Below are 23,777 nucleotides of genomic sequence, written 5' to 3' on the forward strand. Positions count from 1 at the left end.
GTTGGTTAGGGTTAGTTTTATATTGAGGTTTGAATCGAGTGAGACTGACTGTGAAAAGAGGCGAGCAACAATTATCGCGAGTCACTCACCGCTTTAGTACCGGGAGAGTTGTTTTAGCTACGCACACTCTGGTAATAGTCCAAATTTACAACACCGCCTCTACATCACTACACTTGTAATTATATATATATAGAATACCTACGTACTTATGATTATACAAAACTACATAAGTCTTACACATTAGACAATTCATTACTTGTTCATTTATGCAAAGAATTAGATGGAAGTCGAAATTCTAGTGGATTCAACTACTCGCTATATGGAATGAGCTGGAACTACAGTCTGATCTTAAACTTGGGCTAAACATTTACAAGTTACTCTATGTACAGCTACGGGTGCCCCAGCTGCTAGTTCCATTGGTACTCCAGCAGTTTCTTCTAACAGCTAAATATATGAATCATAAAATTTTTTTGGCTTGTCTTAGAGAAAAGACTTATCTTAAGCATACAGGAAAGAACAACTATTTGCAGGAGTTGCATTATGAATTTCAGTACAGTAATTCTATTTAATTAAAATCTCTTTTTGAGAAGAACATAGTTTTTTGTAACTAATAATCTTAGAGGATGTTGTAGTGTATAGGACATAACATCAAGTTCACACTGGGAACGTGAGGTCAATAGAAGGGTCTGCACCACTATGATCTGCCCTGTAATTTTCACAGTAAGTACTGGGCAAGTTACTGACATCTTATCCAGTATAGCTCTTGCTCGTCACCGCCAAGATGACAAATTAAAGCTGCCGTAGGTTAAGATTCGGTTGAGACCAACCGCGAAACTCTATATTCATTTTCATATCGGGAGTTACACAAAAACTAAAAACAATATAAATGCTTCACTCTGTAGCATTTTCGTCGCAAATTTATAGTTTTCGAATTAATTTGACTTATCGATTTCACTTAAGAAAGTGCATGTTCGCGGGGATACATTGTTTGCTTCTTAATCGGCGGAAGTCTCGATGTCACGTAACACTCTTGTATATGCCCTAACTTTGGAATTTAAATTGTGTAGTGACAACTTACAAAATGGCAGCTTTGTGCGAAGGCTGCTCATTGGCAGACTCACGTACCATTCAATGTGTGTTTGAAAGTGAAGCCTCTGCTGTTGACCTTTCAAGGCTCAGTGTTTTTCTATCTTCTGTAAAGTGTCCTAAGTGTGGTTCAGACTGTCACTATTGTGAAGATAGGCACGCTGGGTTTACACTAAAAGACAGAAAATCCCCAAGACAAAGAGGTCTCCTCATTGTGTCTTTACACTTTCTGTGTTTAAAGGCACTTGGTTGGACAAATTACACAGGTCAGTGTGGAAAAACTTGCTTTTTTGTAATACATTCACCAGAAAACACTTTACTCAGCGCTATGCAGCAGAAGAATTGTTCTGGGATGTGTGAACTTCAGTTGGATAACCAGGAACCCAGGGGGTGCTGGTGTTGTTGCGGAAGCAGACGAAAGTAAGTTTAGAAAATCCAAAAGTAAATTCATCATACCAGTCCAGGACTACAGTGCCGATACTCTCATACTGCTAATTCAGTGTTTTGTAAAAGCGGGTAGTGTTATTCATTCTGGCTTTTGGAGGGCTTACAGTACCCTTTGGTGTAACTAGTTACATCCACCGAGCTGTAAACCATAACCATACGTAAAATATAGAACACCTGTGGAAGGATATCAAAAGTTGGGTGCTTCGTGCTGGAAACAAAGCACAACGTTACCAACAATATTTCGCTTGGTACATGTTTCAAGCTAATCACAAGGATCACAGCACCATACTACACCAGTTCCTTCTGCAGGTGACATCACTTTACCTTACTCCATCTGATAATTAAAGTAAGGTTGGGTTAGGTAAAGTTAGGGTTTAAGTTGGGTAAGGCTAGTTTAGGTCAGATTTCATTGCGCTTGGTTTGGTCAGTTTTTTAGTATTTTTATCCCACAATTTCCCTCTACTTCAAATTCCTGCACACTTTGTGCAATCAAAATTGTCAGTAGTGGGGGGGGGGGGTATCTCTATAACAACTCATTTCCGACAAGTCAGATTCGTATGAAACGCAATGAAAAACACTAGAAAAACTTATTTTTGTTAACAATTTCCGTGGTTGGTCTCTACCAAATCTTTACCCTGCCGTGTACTCTACTTCACTGTTTTCCTCAATTTTTGCTTCTATGGCTGACTCTGAATCGAGGAAATGTTGTCTTGTTTCAGAATTTCACTGGTCGCTCGTCTTCCATTTTACGTTTTCTGTGACTCACCCTCCCTCGTCTCGGCTCTCCACCTGAGCTCCTACTGCTGCAAGGGTATGAAAAGTGAAATTTTTACTGCACACAAGTTTGACATAACTATTACTGAATAGTAAGCTTTAGAGTTTTAAATGTGTTTATAATTAAAACTCAAGTTTATTTGATTTGCACATATGCTCAAAATAAGTCATAAACAAAACATTAATGAATCTACTTACAACATCCAAACGTGTAATGACCATATAATCATTAGCTTATTCATGGCTGGAAAATGAAGCGAAGAAAGCAACTGTAGATTTACTAATCACCAAAGGCGCCGCGAACAGCCATTTATTTTACATTAATAGTCAATAAAATGAACACAGCAAAAGCACATTCATCAAAAATTTCATGACAGAACATAAAAAATTGGCGTGAAAAATTAAGGGTCCATCTTGAAATATAAAAGTAACATGTAGAATGATAGAATCTAGTGTAGAGGCGGTAAAAAAAACATCACAATATTCAGAACTAAACGACAAATAGAATACAATCTTTACAAAAACAAAAAAAATTCTGAAAATATAAAATTATTATTAAAGAATGAAACAGCTTTCACTGACAGCCTCCAGTTGGCAGTGTGGCTAACTGTTCAGAATCAATTAAATAATTAGGTCTTTTCAAGACGAGAGAAAAAACAAACAAATAAAACCAATGACAATGTTAGAAAAACTTTCAAAGAAGTTCACTGCTCACCGGGAAGGTGAAACAAATGTGGAAAGGTGAGAGAAGGGGGGTGTGGACGGTGTTATGCGAACAATAGAGGAAGTGGCGACAGGGAAACGGATATGACGACGAAGAAGAAAACTTAGAGGCTATCACAGAGCAAAATTCCGTATTCCTCGGGAGAAAAACGCCCATACCGCCGTTCTTGGTTAGATTTTTCGCCTGAAAACTGAAATCCGAGGAAAAGGGAATGTATGAGATCTCGGAAATTTTTTACTGCACTTAGGCTTTATAATATTTATAATTGAAAGGCAATGATTTATTAAAACACATTAATAGGAAACACTTTTAAGTGAGTTTAATGCATATATATTATTATTGAAATAGTTTTATATATACAAATTAAATTTACAGACACCATTTCATTCGACTTTGTTTACATCTACGTAGCCAGTAGAGAGTTGTGGGATTTCAGACAACCTTTGTATCTCAAGAGAAGCATAAAACCACGAAGCTTCTGGACGACCCCCAACCTTTGTTATCGTTTTGTTCCGGGTGACGGCAATACCCGAACGGTGCTTCAACTGAGTGTGTGATTGGAAAGATCAGTCTTTTCACCAAGAAAGGAGAAATGAGAACCGATAACGGCAGAAATTTTGCCCAGTATGATACCCTCTAAAGGACATATGCTACAATATAGATGAACACTAGACACATACCTAGATTTCTGACCATCTAATCTACTTGTACATTTGAAAACAATGATGGAAAAAATATATAGATCACCGAGCTTGTTTTTTGTAAACTCATGATGAAAATATAGCCTTCTCGTTCATTTGGGGTATATCTGTCTTATATACATCATATGATGTAAACTGGGCTCAAAGTATGCTATTTTTTACACTATCAAGTCAGTTTATATTGTAAAATTGATGATGTGTGCATGCTGCAAAGAAAACTGCACTGATCTGTGCAAAGTTACAACTATATATAAATTTATAGGCCAAAAAGTAAAATTCTGTCCGCTTTTTACTCGAAACTTTTTTTTTTACAGAAAATACCGAGTTCTGATACGGTATTTTTTTTCTTCAATAGACATTGTCACACAAGTCGCTTTGAAACCTTGTACGAAATACAAAAAAAAAACTGATATGTTACCAGGTTTTTTATGCAACTATATTTTATCCTCACATCCAGTTTTGGTGCGATCTTTACAGTACAGACTGTACTCCAGTTGATTCTTCACACGGGTCTTGACAAATCGACCGCGCCATCGGTAAGCCATTTTGGTGAATAAACTAGCGTTTGATGAACAAATTTATTAACAGGAATGATGTACTTCGATATTTTTCACGCTTCCGGGAGGCAACTTCTCCCGGAAAATGAGCAGAGGTTGTCTCTTGGCAGTGGCGCGGAATTGCACACTGGCAATTACCGAGTTCGGTAATGAGACACAGTACATATGAAATCAACCGAAAATGTGGAAAAGAGGCTTGTAATAATATCCCCTCAGGTTTTAATTCATTGGGTGATAATATCTAAGATTCTTCGTTAAATATTAAGCTGAAGACATAAAAGTTAGTCACTTCCAGCGTTCTTATTATCTCTGTCACTAATAATTTATAACGTGCATTATAATTCATATATAAAGTATTTAATTTTCAGTAATAATGAGCGAACAGTGCTCGTAGAAGCTTCCAGAGTTTAAATATTAAACTGAGCTATAAAATATGTTTTTATTATCCCCAAAGAATTGTATTTCTCATCTTGTGATTCCTTCTGGTGCGAGACCATGTGGTGAAACTGATTCATAGAGTTATAAGAGTGCGCTTGTTTTCTTACCAACTGACGTCTGCCATTCTCTTACCCTGGAGTGATCAAACATTATCATAGTTTATCTTGATATTCCACTTTGTTGCGTGTAAACCGGATCTTGGCATGTGTTTTTAGACATCTACGGTTGAATAAAATGAATCTATATTAAAATATAAGTCTTAATATGCGACAAGAATATGTGCAGATCATATGTTGCATCAATCTTGAAACACGAATTATCACCTTTGCACAAGGTTATAAAGTGACCTTGTAACTCCTAGTAGCTGGTTTGTTATCAAGACGATTTTTTAGAAACATTTACTTGCAATGTCAAACATGCAGCCATGCTGGTGATATACAAGGGTTGTACTTGGTAATTTTGCCCTTCCTCCTTGTTCTCTACAACAGAAGCAGCTGGATACTTAATTGTAACATTCTTGTAACTGTTTACTCTCATGATGCCCAGACGAAAGATGACTGAACAAAGGCACAAAAATAGCTACAACAACAACGATAATTACGGTTGTTAACTAAAGAGTATGAAGTATAAGGCTGTGAAGCAAACCAGCGCACTACAAGAGTGTGTCCCGGTGTCCTTATGATTCTAGAATATTGTATATTAAGAAGTCCAAAGTATCGCTCCCGTTGTTGCCGAAGTAAGGAGGACGATTTAAGTGTTCATAGCGTCAGTTCCATGTAAAATTACATAAAATATAAAAACATAAATACAATGTGCAATTCTCTAAAGATATGACTAGTCAGGAAGGTGCAGTATGAGAGGGATGCATGAAAGAGTAGATGATGAGATGCAACACTCACTTGGGTAGGTGCTCCTTCACCGAGTCAATGGCTCTGCGTAGTGTTGACTTCTCCTTGTTCTCCCTCTCTTTCTTCTTCTGCGCCTTTCTCTGCTTTCGTCGAGCGTCTGTGTGGGGATTCTCAGCCATGACATCGATTTCCTCCTCTTTATCGGACTCCACCCGACGTTCAGGTAACTTCCCATGCTTGCCGATGAGCCAATAGGTCTCCATGGAACCCTTACCCTGCGGTGATACTCTCTGGCTCATCTGGTGGTAGGCGCGAGAGAGGAAGTGCATGACATTACATTTCATCAGTCAACAACATCTACTCATATAGCCTTTACCGTTAAACATTTGCTTTAAACTGTTACCGAATTACTTATGAAACAATGCACGAGTGGCTCTTGTTTCCTCAACTTCATATCCAGTTTGTGAACACTCAGAACTATTTCTAATATTTATAGCAATATTATAGAGTAAATCTGTAGCCGGTAACAGAACTTTGGTGTTTCATTACAGGACGGTTAGTATCCTGTGCAACTAAGATTTTAAGAGAGAGCAGTGTTATGTTCAATCAGAAAGCTATCTTTATGAAAACGACATTTGTATAGATTCCAATCAAGTTTTAAAGGCTCTTAGAAATTGACGCCTGCTTAATCCGTCTTACTGACCATATCAGAACCCAAATAGCTTATGGAATATACACAGGGATGGTAATGTTAGACTTACAAAAAAATCTTCAACACAATGGATCATAATATAACATGCGAAAAACTACAGGCTCTTGGTACTGGATCTGTTGACTGTTATCAGAAAACAAATTGTCATTGTAATTAATATCCAGTCAACACACCTGCTAACAAACTGTGAAGTCCCAAAGAAACATTCTGGTACCATTGCTCTCCCATTGCTATGTAAATGAGCTGCCCAATAGTGATAATGGCATACTTTTGTTGTATGTTTGATTACATTGCCCTTATAGTGTCAGGTAAAGATCTAAGGATACAGTTAACAAATTATCATGTGAACTGGAGTCATGCAGACAATGGCTGGTAGACAGCAAATTTCCCCAACCCCTTGGAAAAAGAGTGAGTGAGTTTAATATATTGTGTGGAAATGGACCCATATGAACTGTACCCTCAGTGAAATACCTAGGGCTAACTCTTGCTTATCTGGAAAATTAATTGAAAAAAATATAGTAAATACAAGTAATACTAGGGTAAATTTAGGTGCAACTGCCCAATTACATAGCTATCAACAGTATAGGTAACATGGTCACTCAGCCAGTTATTAGCCAAGTACCGGTGTCAGAGTAATATTGTACAGCTAACCTTGATCTCCATCTCTCCTCTCAGCTTCATGATGAATCCTCCCACCTTGTCCAGGGCTTCCTTGGTCGAGGCCGTGATGTGGATTTTGAACGCTGTCAACAAATGCCCAAAATTAGATAACGACGACACCACACTGTACTATACTGTCATGACCCCTTTGTTCCTACGACTCAGCCACGTTCATTGAGAATAATACGAAATTAAACTGGAAAGGAGAGTCAAACATATAATTTTATCTCCTCCAAACAACGGCGGTTAGAGAGAGAGAGAGAGAGATAATATTTCTTTTCCTCTATTCAGATTCAAAACTTCCATCTGTCATCTGGTACAACACAAATTCTTGTGTATGAAGAATACCGTTGATGATCTTAAGTGACCTTTATCCAAACGAATTAACAGCAAGTGTTTACTGTGTCTCGGAAGACAATGAGTGTAATATACTGTTGATCACTCACTCCAAATATTGTGTTAGACAATATGACACAAAGGACGAAAGATTTTGACAACACTACCGACACAAGAGTCGCGGTGTTCATTTTGAAATTCATCGGACCTCCGTAAAGATACTTGTTGGAGCGAGTGACACAAACTCCAGACTTTGATGTTTATTTTCTTTTATCCTCTTCGTCACTGATCGGTTTTATCTGTTTATTCAAAAACTATTAAAGATAGTGAATGAAAGTTTAAACAAGGAGGTTAAGGGTAATATTTTTGCTGCAATATACTGTAGACTTGAGTATAAAGTAGAAATAAATTTCCGGTTTCTCTTTGTTTACATACGTTCCAGGACAAGAGTTGACCAACATTTGTCACTTGGGAGGTGTTTCAACAAGTGCAGACTTTTTGAAATACCTCACAAGATCGAAAAAATTCCATCAGTCAGGTCAGAAAACGTTGCTATTGGCTGATTGTAGGCGTTGTAGGCGACAAAGAACAGAGTAGATAAAATCTGGAGCTTTGAGGTAGAGTAGTTCACGCAGTAGTCTTACATGAATGAGAAGGTAAGCATGAAACACACATCAAAGATAATGTTCTCTTATTGTTGAATATTAGGACAAGTATATGGACCATCAAATTTTGTATTAATCAATGAACATTTATATAACATTTATACGCAATACATACGCAATCCTGTTGACTCCATCTTGGAGGCGATGTTGACAGATTCTCCGAAGAGTGTGTAGCGGGGCATCTTGGAGCCTACCACCCCCGCCACCACAGGTCCTGTGTGGATACCAATTCGGATCTGAAGACGCTCGCCGGGCTTGTGAGGGACCACGAAGTTCTCTGTGGCGTGTAGGAGATCTAGAGCCATGGAGGCGATCTCTGCCGCGTGATCCTTACCTGGTGTGAAGGTCAGTCGAGGTCACTGACTGAGTGAGCTCACACCATGTATTACGACAACGTTAAACTTGATATTTTGTAATTGTAAAGTAAAGTTTGAACATTGCGACAAGTAAATTGTGTTAAAGGAGGATGTGTATTACAATGACTTTACTTCCTACTATAGTGTTCAACTCAACTTGCAAGCTCTGCACGATACAAAAAGTACACAAAAGTAACAACTACAATACTGTACTACAATACTTGGCAGTTTTGCGCATAGTACCAACCGACCTAATACTGTACTAACTAGGGTTGTGATGTACGTACATGAATAAATGAAGATGTTGCTGATGACAATGCGTTGCCTGGACCATCACCAACATACAAATTATCTCTACAAACTAGAAAGAACTTCTGAAATGATTGAGCGACGATTAAATTTATAGAGCATTGTCATCGCAAATCAGACCACGTGAAGATGGGTGGAGCAATGAGGCAAACCAAGTGACCGTCGCGTTCGAGTTTGTAACTAAAGTGAGATACAATTCACGTAGGTGAGTCTTCCACTATACTATAGAAGACAAGCTAAAAAGGGAAATAAGCAAAACAAAAACAAAAGAAAATTACAGGCTCGAATGCATGAAGCCCGGAAGGTGTATTCAAGATGCGGAAAAGCAGTGATAATGTATATAAACCTTAAGCTCAGTTTCATCACGAATCGTCTTCTGATTATATATATATAATTTCTCACTAAATAATACAAGACTCGAACGTTCAGGTCACCAAAACTAATCTTAATTTACCTAAACCCGTGTGACTCATAATTTTGTAGACTGGGGAGGTGTATATGAGGCGGTCCAGGTTGGTAGATCCCCTGATGGGGTCTAGAGGGAGAGAGAAGCACCACATTACCGCCGGAGGGTGATGGTGCCGCCACTACCTAGGGCAGGTGACAGCATCAGCTTAGTTTTTAAACTTCTGTCAACTTTATAAACATCATGCCTGCTTGGTCTCCTTTTACATGTTGATATTGGCGGAATCATCTTTGTTTATAGAGTATTTTGCGTACTATTGGGCCTTTAAAATCCATCCATTCAGGCAATAAACGTTTTTTATTATAAAATTACGCTTATTGTGCTATTTATAAATCATTAACAGATTGTGGGACTTGCTGAAGGCGTCGCATTAGCAGCAAAACGTAGCTGACATCTGTATATACTGAACTACATCGCTCAATCATTCCTGTTCTCGTAAGTAACTATCACCATGATGACTATGTTAGTCTCTCAGTGTCGTGCTGAGAGGCCACTCTGAGGGTCAGTCATGCACCCTCGTGTATTACAGCCTCCTTCACCGTCTGGGTAACAGGAAACTCTAGTCTTTGAGATTTTTGTGATGTTTTTATTCGTAAATGGCTTTCCTCTGAAAACGATTCTTAAGCATGGAAGTTTTTGTAATTACAATCATATGGCAATAAATATTATTTTCCAATTATGACAGAGGAGCAGTAATAAGATAGCAACGGTACTCAGCTGAGAAGCGTTTTCATTAGTGTCTTATAGTTGCATTTATTTCTATTTTATAGCAAATATTCTATAAAAATAAATAAGAATCATAATCAGAAATACATGTACTGTATACAGTGAATGAAGCATAAACTAAAATCTACTTCTAGTTCAGCCAGAAACATTCGATAACATGACCATCAGTCCTTGTCAACTTCCACCAGCCACTAGACTCAAGCAGCCACTCTGTGATAACACGCGCCAACTGCACCATACTGAGTGTTAGCACTTGCATAAGATGTGAGGTTTAGGTGTCATGGATAAAACAGGGGAACTCATATCGAGTAGAATAGTCAGTGTGAGGTTTAACTGCGACCTTACCCTCTCCACGCTGGGGCAGACCAGACGCCACCATGTAGGCGTCCCCGATAGTCTCTATCTTATACACCTCGTACAGTTCAATCCTTGAGTCGAACATCTTGTACAAAGCATTCAGTAAAGAGATCACCTGCAGAAATAACAAGAAAAATAAATAGCGATGTCACACATGTATTAAGAAGAGCAGTGTACATCTCTGTCCTTGACAAAGGTAAGGAAAAGCAAGGTACTGTATTGGGGACTGAATTGTGTCTACCCAGGGACTTCACGGAGGTGGCCTACCACAACAAGGTCATTCTTAAGAGGAGGAAGTCTTAGTGCAATAAAACAATATACAGTACTGTTATATCAGACACGAAACCAAAGGAGTGATTCTGCATTAAAATCATTATAAATCCATTTACAGTATTAGCCAGTAGCCAGCCCTAACTCACTGCTCACGTGGGGAAGAACAGGTTATGTCGTGATGAATATTTTCAGTGAACGTTTGAAACTAATGCATTTGATCATCTTTTATCTCGTAAACATAGAACCACGTACACTGGTAATACAAAACAGTATGAAAAGCAGTTTCAAAAGAAGACTGCAATTGACGAGGAACTTAGAAAAGGGTTGTCCAAGGACTCTCAACTAACACCATCTAGTATGTCATCTTCTAAAGTAAACCACTCGGCTCTCAGACCTAAGAAAACATTAAACCCATATCTGCAGCAGCCACAAACCCTCCTGAGGGTAAAGTCATCCTCTAGTTCTTTCTACTGAGAACCTCTCTTTCTGTCTCATGATATAGGAGTCATTAAGGGTCTGTCCTATACTTGAAAATATTTCCGAAACTAAAGCTACTGTCTCTTAAGTGATTGGGTGAGGCTCTCTAGCTGTCCCAACGCCATCCTCAGCGTGATAGAAAGGCCCAGTACTATGGTGAAAATATTCTTCTTTGCTTCCCGAGTCATCCTCCTTTTTCTTGTTCATTTTTTGGGTCACAAACTTAATTCAATTTTATTCCCAGGGAGTAAAAAACACTTCTCTCTCCACTTTACCATCACCCCTCCATCACGACACTGCTCCATCACCCCTCCCTCGTGTCATTGTCCAATCACCCCTCCCCTACGACATTCCTCCCGACACTGCTCCATCACCCCCACGACACTGCTCCATCACCCCTCCCCGACACTGCTCCATCACCCTCCCCACGACACTGCTCCATCACCCATCCCCGACACTGATCACCCCTCCCCGACACTGCTCCATCACCCTCCCCACGACACTGCTCCATCACCCCTCCCCACGACACTACTCCATCACCCCCCCACGACACTGCTCCATCACCCATCCTCACGACATTGCTCCATCACCCTCCTCACGACACTGCTCCATCACCCTCCCACACTGCTCCATCACCCCATCACACCACGACACTGCTCCATCACCCATCCTCCACACTGCTCCATCACCCTCCCCGACACTGCTCCATCACCCATCCTCGACATTGCCCATCACCCTCCCTCGACACTGCTCCATCATCCCTCCCCACGACACTGCTCCATCACCCATCCTCACGACACTGCTCCATCACCCCTCCCCACGACACTGCTCCATCACCCATCCTCACGACACTGCTCCATCACCCTCCCCACGACACTCTCCATCACCCCCCACGACACTGCTCCATCACCCTCCGTGACGACACTGCTCCATCATCCCTCCCCACGACACTGCTCCATCACCCATCCTCACGACACTGCTCCATCACCCATCCCTCACGACACTGCTCCATCACCCTCCCCACGACACTGCTCCATCACCCATCCTCACGACCTCCATCATCCCTCCCCACGACACTGCTCCATCACCCATCCCTCACGACACTGCTCCATCACCCATCCCTCACGACACTGCTCCATCATCCCTCCCCACGACACTGCTCCATCACCCATCCCCCACGACACTGCTCCATCTCCTCACCCTCCCTCACGACACTGCTCCATCACCCTCCCTCACGACACTGCTCCATCACCCATCCCCACGACACTGCTCCATCATCCCTCCCCACGACACTGCTCCATCACCCCTCCCCACGACACTGCTCCATCACCCCTCCCTCGACACTGCTCCATCACCCTGCCCATCACCCATCCTCACGACACTGCTCCACCACCCATCCTCACGACACTGCTCCATCACCCTCCCACGACACTGCTCCATCACCCATCCCTCACGACACTGCTCCATCACCCATCACCACTCTCCACATCCCCACGACATTGCTCCATCACCCCTCCCCCACGACACTGCTCCATCATCCCTCCCCGACACTGCTCCATCACCCATCCCTCACGACACTGCTCCATCACCCATCCTCACGACACTGCTCCATCACCCCTCCCCGACACTGCTCCATCACCCCTCCCCACGACACTGCTCCATCACCTCTCCCCACGACACTGCTCCATCATCCCTCCCCACGACACTGCTCCATCATCCCTCCCCCGACACTGCTCCATCACCCATCCCCACGACACTCCATCACACTCTCCATCACCCTCCTCACGACACTGCTCCATCATCCCTCCCCACGACACTGCTCCATCGCCCTCCCTCACGACACTGCTCCATCATCCCTCCCCACGACACTGCATCACCCATCACCCATCACGACTGCTCCATCACCTCCCTCCATCATCCCCACATCATCCACGACACTGCTCCATCACCCATCCTCACGACACTGCTCCATCACCCCTCCCCGACACTGCTCATCACTCCATCACCCTCCCCTCACCCCTCCCCACGACACTGCTCCATCACCCATCCTCACGACATTACTCCATCCTCCATCACCCCTCCCCCACGACATTGCTCCATCACCCCTCCCCCACGACACTGCTCCATCACCCATCCCTCACGACATTGCTCCATCATCCCTCCCTCACGTCTCTTTACAATATCCTTGTTTGCAAACCTCACTAGAGGAAAGGTCACGGCCGATTTAGCTCCTGGGGATTAACTGACTGTGCAACCATGGCTAGTGTTATTTGTGAGCAGCTCTGCGTCTCTTTGAAGGCTGAGCAAAGAAGGTCAAGTGCGAAAACTTGAGGATAAAGAAAGTGATTGCGAGGATGAAGGAGGAAGGTATGAGATGGGGAGAGTCTGTGTCTGATGACAACACAGGCCAGTGGGGGGTAGTGAGCAGAGGAACAACAAAACTGGTGGTGAAAAAAGATAGCAAGGAAACGACAACAGCTAAGTGTACTGACTTTTTTAGTCCTTTGGTAGACGAACTGGACGGTAACATAAAGAAGGATAAGGAAGGTACGAAAACCTTAATTTTTGGAGATTCTCGGGTGAGAAAGCTAAATCAAGCATTGTGTGCTAAAGACAGAAATAGAATGAAAGTGTGCTTACCAGGAGCTGGGGTAGGTGATATAGTAGACAGGATGGACAATATCATGCCTGATAATGGGAACAAACCCATTATCTGCCTCAGTGCAGGAGGCAATGATATTGGTCGGTGTAGGAGTGAGGAGCTTCTTGATACGTTCAAGACAGCCATAGAACGTATTAGGTTGAATGGAGGGATCTCTATCATATATGGTATCCTGCCTAGAAGGAGAGTTGGCAATGAATGATTGTCAAGGGCAGTTGGTGTCAATGGCTGTCTTGACAGATATTGCAAGTCAACATCAGTTCCATTCATTGACAACTGGGACAGCTTCTACAGGAGAAGAGACCTGTATGCAAGGGATGGGGTGCATTTACTTAGGGACGAGCTGGAAATATTGGACAGCTCTCTTAAAAGGACAATTGAAAAGATACGCAGGTCTTTAAACTGCTAAGCAAACATAAGACTTGGCTAAAGGCCGAGGAGACTCAAGTTGGCAGGGGTAAAGAAAATGAAAGGTTACAGAGAAATCGTGCTAGGAATGAGGATAAAGCTAAATTGGGCAGAGTTAAAACCTAAACACGACAAAGGGAGGACTCAGATTGCGACTAACTTAAATGTCTTCTATACAAACAGTAGAAGTATGAGAAATAAAATGGATGGAATCAAGGTGTTGGTATGTACCGAAAAATTGATATAACAGCATTCACCGAAACATGGATAAACGTAGACTCACTTGAGTTACCTGTTGAATACCAAATTAAAGGTTACAAATTATTCCATATCGATAGGCAGATTAGGATAGGAGGGGGGGTAGCAATTTATGTCAGGGCTAAGTTGAAGTGTGAAAATAATGAAATGAAAATTGGACTGAATACAGAAACAATTTGGATGCAATTAACCAATGGAAGGGAAAATTAACCATAAGATAAAAATACAGACTTCCTATTCTCGATAGGGGTAAAGAGCAACTTATTTGGGATGAAATATGCAGGGCATCCAGACATAACAAAGTCTGTATAGTGGGCGACTTTAAGTTTAGTCAAATAGATTAGATCTTACGGGTAACTCAGAATCAGAGGATTTTCTTGAAACAGTTCAGGACTGTTTCCTAAGTCAACATATAGCCAAACCCACCCGGGGAAATAGAATACTAGATTTAGTTCTGTAAAACAGAGAAAACCTCATTAGTAATGTCGAGGTAGGGAATGAACTAGCTGACAGTGATCACAAAAAAGTGAGATTGAAAGTAGAACTTAAAGTCAGTCACAAGGAAAATTCCACTAAAGTCCCAGATTTCAAAAAAGGCAAAATTTGAAAGGTTGTAAAAGCAGCTGAGAGAAGAGGTATTACGTTTGGGGGTGAACTACATGACCTCACGGGAGGTGGCAAATAACGTGACCTCACATAATGTACCCACATAGGGTGACCTCACTTTACCAGGCGCTCTAAATACGATAACCTCACAAAATATGACTGCTGAGGATGACCTGACCACGAGATCTGAGGTTGACGAGTTCCATTACAATTTAAATAATGAATTACTTAATGCACAAAACTCAGATTAAATAACAATGACCCTAAATGGATAAATACTTTTTTAAAGGATATTATTGGACAAAGGAAGGCTATAGGTAGGAGAACAAATCGTGGTGAAGTTTACCTCCGAGATTATTATAAGGTATTGGCCGGTAGGGTTAAGAAAAGCAAAGAGGAATAATCAACTGAAGGTAGCAAGGGAGGCGAAGTCAAACCTTAAGGGATTCTTCCAAATGTATCAAACAAAAACACGAGACAAGATTGGACCAGTACATTCAGATACCGGCGAGCTTATGGATAACGACGGAGAAATGAGCAATAATCTGAACAGATATTTTTCATCAGTTTTCGCGACCGAAAATTTAAACACGATACCTGAGGCACCGACTATCTACAGAGATAATGAAGAAAATAGATTAAGCTAGATATTAATAAATAATAACGATGTTAGTAAACAAACAGATAAACTAAAGCCTAATAAGTCACCAGGTCCCAACGAGATATTTTCCAGAGTATTAAAGGAGGTAAGGAAGAACTTAGTCCTTGAGGATGATAGCTAATGTGCTACCGATTGTAGGCAAATTATATTGGAAACAATAATTTCAAACTCAATTCGAAATCATCTCGAGAATCACAAATTGATCAATGATTCCCAACATGGCTTCACAAGTGAGCGTTCATGTCTGACAAATTTATTAGCATTCTTTTCAACTGTTTTCGAGTCAGTGGATGATGGGCACAATTATGATGTCGTTTATATCGACTTTAGCAAAGCCTTCGACAGACTAATACGTAAAGTGGAGACAAATGGAAATGGGGATGTTCTAAACTGGATTAGGGTGTGATTACAGGACAGGAAACGGAGAGTCGGTATTAATGGCACTAAATCCAATTGGGGTGACGTCTCTAGTGGTGTACCCCAAGGCTCAGTACTTGGACCATTACTATTTATCATATACATAAACGACATAGACATAGACAGCAACATCAGTAAAATTGCTGGTGACACTAAAATAGGGCGTGCAATAAATCTGACGAGGAATGGGCAAAACTACAGGATAATCTAAAAAAAAATTTCGCATGGTATAAAAAAGGGCACATGAAATTTAATGTGGACAAATATAAATTACTTAGTCTAGGAGATGTAAACAGAGAAACTAGATATCAGATGAACAACGATTATATAGATAAAATCCGACAGTGAGAAAAATTTAGGGCTAATGATAAGTAGGAATATTAAACCAAGGCAACAATGTGTATTTGCTCGAAACAAGGCGAACAAAGTACTTAGGTTCATACAAAGGAGTGTTAGTTACAAGACTAGCGAGGCTATCCTAAAACTATAGCTTGCGCTTGTGAAACCTCACTTGGATTATACAGTTTAGTTTTGGTTACCTTACTACAGAATGGATACCGAATCCCTAGAAAGCATACAGAGGAGTATGACAAGACTAATCCCTGGCATTAGGAACCTTGAGATTAGCTTCAAACATAGGTTGGACGGATATATGAGCGATAGGGGTTGGGTGTAAAAGGGACTGCCCAGTATGAGCCAATAGGCCCGTTTCTGTTTCCTCCATTCTTATATATAATGTTTTGTTCTTATGACTTCCTTTGCCTCTTATTCATCCTGATCACTTTTTTCTTCCTCTCATCATCCCTCACATTATTAATGGAGTTCCTTGGCTGTTTCTCTTAACATATTACCATTATCTGTATTATCGGTTGGTCGTGTCATTATTCCTGTTCATCATTTTCATAACGAGCAAAATTGTATCGAGTAATGACATTTATCCTGTTTGTTTATTTATCTGTAAATTTACTTTTCCAATCAGTCTTAATTTTCTACTATTTTAAATCTTAAGATATTATATAATAACAAATTGTACAAGATCTACTTTATATATAAATACAGGTGTTCTATAGAGGTCGCGAGCTCTTGTGCCAGTAATATCTACAGTATACTAATACCATGTGTGATGAACGACAGCCACCTGCATGGGGGTGCTCTCTGAGGCCAGCTCGGTGAAGCCCACAATGTCGGAGAAGTAGATGGTGACGGACTCGTAGGTCTCGGCAGACACCTGCTTCCTCTGCTTCAGCTGTTGGGCCACTGTGGGCGGCAACATTTGGTACAACAGCTTGTCAGAACGCTTCTTTTCGTACCGCAGCTCATATGTCTTGTACTGCAGAGTCTCAGTAAATGCCTGAAACATTATCATATGTTTAAACTTTGTTTTACGCACACACATACACACACGCATATGTACTGTATACACGAAAACAAATGTAATACTACATATATCCTACAGTACAGGTGCAGGTGACGCCACTGATGGCAGTGATGACAGTATTTGCTCAAGTCGATCATGTGATATACTGTACAGTAGCTACAAAGGCTCTTAGTCCACTGGGTCCCACGACCTGCTGACCTTATTTTATCCATAACAAAGGTTATGAATATCGGAATTGGCACAGTGTAATAAAACTTGTTACCTGGGGTAGCGTTCAAAGAAATTCAGAACCTCCCTCCCTCAGGTGATGAGGTACCGCGCAACACTCACCTGAAGGGTCCTCGTCACCATCCTGACGAGCACAATGATGACTGGGGAGATGAGCAGCACCACGGCCAGGATGGCGATGCCCACCACCACGTGACTGTTAGACGACGTCACCTGCAGCAGTAATTTACACGTTGGGCGAACGAGCAAGTTGAAGTATAAAAAACTTGTTTCATTGTTATTAGTTTTACAGATGGAGAGAGAACGAAGAGAGATAATGAGTTACCTCCGAGAGGATGGTCTCTTCAATCCTAATTCGGATCTCATACTGGATCTTCTGTAGAGCATCAAGGTAGCCCAGCATGGCGTAGAAGTACTCAGTAGCTTTGTCAAAGTCTGGCTGAATCTTTACGCGGTTAACGATTTCCTGACGACGACGAGTGATGTTGGAGTACCAGGGGTATGTATCCTGCAGCTGCAGGTACCTGGTGGGGGAAGAACAAAGTGTGTACGGGGCGAGTGTCTCATCATGTCATAATGAATATTACTTCATACTGAAATGAGTAATATTGACTATAAACCAACTCTAGTTAACATTTATCAGTGTACAACTTTTCACGAGTCTCTCATCTAGGTCCGTACACTAATACTATAACGTATTATGTGGTGTCATAATATTCTCCCTAACCTCACATATACAGTACAATGAATGATGAAAACTCTATAATAAAACAACACTTTCTCATGATATTCAATTTACCTGTCCTTAATCCAGAAGGCAAAACTTTTACTTGCGTTGAGGAAATCTTGACCAAGGGCGTCGTTGGTGACGAAGTTCAGGTAAGATGTGTGGTCGAGGTCCCCTCTGCCGAAGTACTCCTCCCCAAACACCATGGAGATGCCCAGGTGTTCAATGGCGCGGATTAAGTTCTTGTAGGCCAGCAGCGGCCGCCACACCCCTGAGCTGTCTTTTTCTTTGATCTCTCTTGTCAACTGAAAATTAATATACAGAAAATCATCTTTTTGTAAAAATTCTCTTCGATTACACAAAATGAAAACACACAAAGTGAAGAATAAATGTACTTTTATGGCATTAAATCGTGTAATTAATTTCAGTTTTAAATCTACATACTTGACTGATAATCTATTCAACATATAAAATCCATCAGGACAGCGCACCTGGTCGAGGAAGATGTAGTTGGCTCTGTTGTAGAAGCGAATCCCGGCATCGATGGACGGAGTGTCGAACTTAGTGATCTTGTCTCTAAAGTCGTCGAGGCGGATTCGAAAGAGAATCTTGTTCTTAAAGAGAGGATCCTCGATACGGAACATTGGCCACTTGAGGTTGTCAATCAGAGAATTAGTGTAGGCGAAGTGCTCCGACAAGTTCCGTCTTATAACTGAACCATTGGTAAACAGGTAGAATGCAATTTCGGCGCGTTCCGACTGAAGAGCCTCCGTCACATTCCCCAGCCCCGTGCTAATCTGGACCTACAAATATGAACAAGATCAGTTCAGGGTTCCTGTTCTTGAAGCACAATCACTGGTTAATGTTATCAGTTTTCCGGAGACTATAACTCATAAACTTACGGAATACATTGTCACTCTAGTGTCACTAAAAATTCTTCCTACACTATCATTATTCAAGGGCACCGCAGAAGCACTGGTCCCTTTCGTAATTGATTTCTTGCAATATTCAACTTTAACAGTACCTGATCAATTGTCTCCTGCATCTCATACTGGTACTGCAGCACATTCACCATATTCAGACCATTTTGTATGATGAGCGCCATGATGGGGACGAAGGGCAGTAGCAACATCTGTGCCAGGTGGATTTGCTTCCCCCTGCCCGTGGTGGGGTCCAGCCCGCAGCACCCGGTCTTCACCTGTACGGTAAACACATCACTCATTACCATCAATACACGAGTTCTTGTTCTCTCTCTAAGACACATATTATATCTTATTAATATTATTGGTATTGTTATTATTTCGCCACTCAAGAGGTTCTGGAGGTATTGGAATGACCTTGTCTACATGTGTCCGTTTCAGCACCATCGTCAATAATATAATACAGCATAATCTCAACTATATTTGTAACCAGTGTGACCAAACCTCATGGTGTTTATGTTGGTACACAGCAAGAACTAAACCTTTGGGGTAGTCAAATTAGATCTATCCTAACAAAACCCAACCTGCCTCGCTAACTTAACCTGCCCTCACAGTGTACCGAGACCAAGCAAAACAATTTTGTGGTTCAGATGACGTAGCCCCCAAACATTTTGGATAAGTCGGAAATTAATTAATTTATGATGTTTAAATTTTGTACTCAATATCACATGATACAAATGTTGACTGTTATACTTAATATTTTCTTACCGAGTTTATCCAAAGGTTTACCACAACCCGCAACTCACTCAGATTACAACGACATATATTAGTTATAGTGACAGTCTAATGCTCTGATTACTATCGTCAACGTTTACACCAAACCTTAGTAATATGATCATGTTGTTGAGGTCCATCTCTTACTGTACAGGTGAAAGTAGACGTAACATAAAGGGTTGAGACGGAGGCTACATATAAACCTGGTTAAAGATTCCTTTAAATATCTCCTCTGAAATAAAGTACTTGAAAAATAAAATATCTCACACACACTTTAATAATGGCTGAAGTACACAACTCACTTTGTTTGGAGTTGATGAACTTTTCTAATTCAAGACAACTATAAATAATGAATCAATAAACTGTTACTTAGACGATATGTTTGTATACAGCGTCACAAGATCAACATTCACCATTTTCTCTGGGTTGTAATTGACTCCAAGGGATCAGACTTAAGCTATATCTGAATACCATTTTCGATCCCGCATATTACCTTAGAGCTAATGGACTGTCAAGTTCGTCACCAGACCACAGATAAGAGTTAACAAACATTAGATTTTAAAGGCAAAAATAAAGAGCTTTCGTCTGCGTACAGGATCCAAGTGCCATAGTAATCCATCTGCATCACAATATAAAAACTTTCAACACCACCAACACGTGCTCAGGGATTATAACATCCTCCTAACAGATCCTCTCTAGACTGGCCTAAGAACACCAACAATCGCACCTGAGAGACCATCACCCCCAACCGTGCCGTTTGAGAACCACCTCGCGAGACGGTGTCCGAGATACTGCCGCCAAGCCTCCTGCATTAGCTGTAACCCTCCACACGCAACCCATACCTCTCCTGTATAATACGGGAGAGGTATGGGTGTGGAGGGCTACAGCTAACAGGCTGTATTAGCTGTAGCCCTCCACACACGCAATCTATGCCCCTCCCGCATTAGCTGTAGCCCTCCACACACGCAATCTATGCCCCTCCCGCATTAGCTGTAGCCCTCCACACACGCAATCTATGCCCCTCCCGCATTAGCTGTAGCCCTCCACACACGCAATCTATGCCCCTCCCGCATTAGCTGTAGCCCTCCACACACGCAACCTCTGAGGGCGACCCTGCCGATCCTGTGTTGACCTTTCGAGCCACCATAAAGCTCCCCATGGAAGGCAACATTCACCTTTCAACATATCATTGCCATAGTGGACTCGGAGTGACTATAGAGATGAGATTTTGTACTGGTTGGAGTTTTTTGATTTAACATATTTTAATGTATTGTTCATTTGTAGACTTTACTGCACACTTACAGCTACTGTGCTTTAGGTCAGGCATGTTCATCCCGTAGTTGGCAACCGAAATTTTTATCATTCACACTGTTTTGAAAGACGCCATGCAAAGCCCACGTTTCCTTTTACCGGTGAAGTAGTGCGTCAGATGTTTGACTTAATGCCTACAAATGCCAGCAAGGCAAAACGAACATTAATCTGAAAAATACGATTGGTTAAATTTTTTTAAGTCTATTTGAAAAAGTTAGCAATGACACATCTTGGTATTATGAAAGTTTGTCCTTGTAAAGTTGTGTAAGTGCCATCATCTCCCTCCCGTGGCTCGCTGACCTCATCTGACAGTGTGATTTGAGTCAACCTGTTGCTGGTAACGTTACAGAAGTGTCAGTCATTAGCCTCGATAGACAACGTAGTGGCATGGGTCAGGTCAGGACCGGTGTCATGTGACAAATCTTCCGGTGCGATAAACCTTCCGGGCTCGGCAATTACTGATGTCCATTATCGACATCTAAGATGTATGATTGATTTGTGGTTGATCTGTGAGAGCTGAAAATATTAATAAATACATTAACGGAAGATTTTGAATGAATTTCCCATTATATCTTGGGCAAACTGACTACAGTACAGTATAAGGATGATATGAAACATACTCACTACCGAAGACAATGAAAGCACAAAGTGGGCAGTGCTTTGAAGTCGATGGAAATTGTGGGGTAAGAACACAAAAAATGAACCAATCAAACCCAAGGAATCCTGACCTAATCTGCCCTAACCTAACATTACAAAATAATTAAATTTAATACCCAAAACTAAGCATTTACCCCGGAAGGTTTTGCGCCCGGAAGGTTTGTCGCGCCACACAGGTCCCTGTGTGAGGCACCAGACTCCACCAGCAGGGCCTCGAAAACCTTAAAAACAGCTTCGCTCTTAAGTCCTCCAAAGCTGAATAATTTCCGGGCTCTTTTATGTTCACAATTAACACGTATACTATAATTCCGACACAATGACTTATGTTTATGAATTACCTTCAACCTTTGGTACTAATGTATCAAACACTGCGAAAGTTGTACCAATATTTCCCGTATTCGAAAAAGAATGTTCTAAAATTCTTGTGTACTATAATTTAACCCTTTGAGTTTGAGGATTTAACTCTTTCAGTACGATGGTAATTCCTTGAGTAGGAGGATTTAGCCTCGGGTGCAACAACATAAACCCTTGCATACAATTTCAGCGGATTCAAGGGAACGGTTTATCTAATGCAAGGGATTAAAACATCGTACTCAAGGGAGTTAAGTAAACGTACTCAATGGGGGCTAATTCATTGTACTAAGGAGGTTAAGTCCTCGTATTCAAAAGGTTTACATATTGTACTCGCTGAACTAATTCACTAATTGGAGTCATGATCACTTTTCCTTCTCTTCGTCCGTCCCTCACACGGACCAAGTCTCCACACCACGCCTGGGACTGCGTAGAAACAATCTTATATAAACACAGTAACAATTTTACTTTAATCGATAGAATCTAAGTATGGGACAAATCCTTTGAGAGTTTGTCACAAGTCTCTTACAACTATCAGCAAGGATGCTACCTGGCGGCATTTTATCTTTTTTTTTTAATCAATGGTACAGAGTCATTGAGCTGAATGTTGCTTTGTTACATTACGTCAGAGTAAATTAATAAATCGTCGCTTGAATGGGATAACATTAACTCGCCAGGCAATTATACATCTACATGTAGTATAAACTATCAACATTATCGACCACCGAGGAGTAGGGCCTACTGTACAGACATCGGACGTCGTATACAATACACAGGCTTAAACACACACCACGACACACAAATGGGATGAATATCGCTATACTTTAGCGCCAGCTCCTGGTCACCTGAGTGACGGCTGTAAGACGACACCATCACTCACAAATGCTACTTCGTAACTTCCAAGTCTATAATACTTATGTTAGGTCTTATTTCAAGAATTAAACTTAACGCCTCACCTCCACCAGCTTATTTTCATCCTCGGAGTCGAGGGAGAGGACGGAGGAGCGACGTTCCATATCACCCTTCAGAGTCCCTCCGCCCATCTTGGCAACTACGTCCTTCTCGCCCTCACTCAGTGAATCCTCAGCTGGTGCCTCAAACAACAACCCGTTGTCAGAATCCTAAAAGCATCCTTGTAATAATGAGGCGTTCGTGACAGGTTGGCCGTCGTCAAGGAGGAGTTTAGACGAACGGGAAGGGGCCAGGGTGCGTGTGTGACGGGATGTGTAGAGCACGGCGGCGACTGCACTAGTGACCCGCCACCACTGGCCCACCCTCCACTGGCGTCACGGAAACACCAGCCAATCACCTTGATTCACGATACGTCGTTGTATAGGTTATTAGAGCACCACATATTCTGACTATACCTACTGCAGAAGTTGACCTAGAAATACATACTCTTAAGACAACATGTACTAACATCTCTCTTAACACTGTAACTCATCTCGACTCTTTGTTTGTGTACAATAACTCTGGTGATTATTTCCATTAACAGTAGTTTCGAAAT

At 41.4% G+C, this 23,777-nt stretch overlaps 1 protein-coding gene across 2 annotated transcripts; it reads right to left on the reverse strand.

Annotated features, from left to right (window-relative positions):
• LOC121869177 lies at positions 1–23,533 on the reverse strand. 2 transcript variants are annotated; one of them, XM_042370399.1, is made up of 14 exons: positions 23,227–23,533; positions 19,282–19,455; positions 18,749–19,060; positions 18,330–18,562; positions 17,856–18,054; positions 17,633–17,743; positions 17,063–17,275; positions 10,151–10,277; positions 9,068–9,148; positions 8,064–8,282; positions 6,939–7,030; positions 5,627–5,874; positions 2,506–2,551; positions 1–2,336 (listed from the first exon to the last, which is right to left on the reverse strand). In XM_042370399.1, the coding sequence occupies exons 1-13, from the start codon at positions 23,311–23,313 to the stop codon at positions 2,542–2,544; spliced, it is 2,106 nt and encodes a 701-aa protein (XP_042226333.1). In that variant the 5' UTR covers positions 23,314–23,533; the 3' UTR covers positions 1–2,336; positions 2,506–2,541. The 2 variants fall into 2 exon arrangements, with proteins under 2 accessions (XP_042226333.1, XP_042226342.1); XM_042370408.1 differs by lacking the exon at positions 9,068–9,148.
• Between the last annotated feature and the right edge of the window lie 244 nt (positions 23,534–23,777).

Source organism: Homarus americanus, unplaced genomic scaffold (genome assembly GCF_018991925.1).
Source record: "Homarus americanus isolate GMGI-L3 unplaced genomic scaffold, GMGI_Hamer_2.0 scaffold32583, whole genome shotgun sequence".
NCBI classification, from domain to species: Eukaryota; Metazoa; Arthropoda; class Malacostraca; order Decapoda; family Nephropidae; genus Homarus; species Homarus americanus.

Excerpts from the sequence above, each read along its gene's own strand:
- LOC121869177 (XM_042370399.1), bottom strand. The coding sequence starts at position 23,313 with ATGGGCGGAGGGACTCTGAAGGGTGATATGGAACGTCGCTCCTCCGTC. Across the intron at positions 7,031-8,063 it reads GATGGAGTCAACAGGATTGC|CGTTCAAAATCCACATCACG; the intron begins GTATGTATTGCG and ends ATTTGTTGACAG. Across the intron at positions 5,875-6,938 it reads GAGGAGAGATGGAGATCAAG|ATGAGCCAGAGAGTATCACC; the intron begins GTTAGCTGTACA and ends GCCTACCACCAG.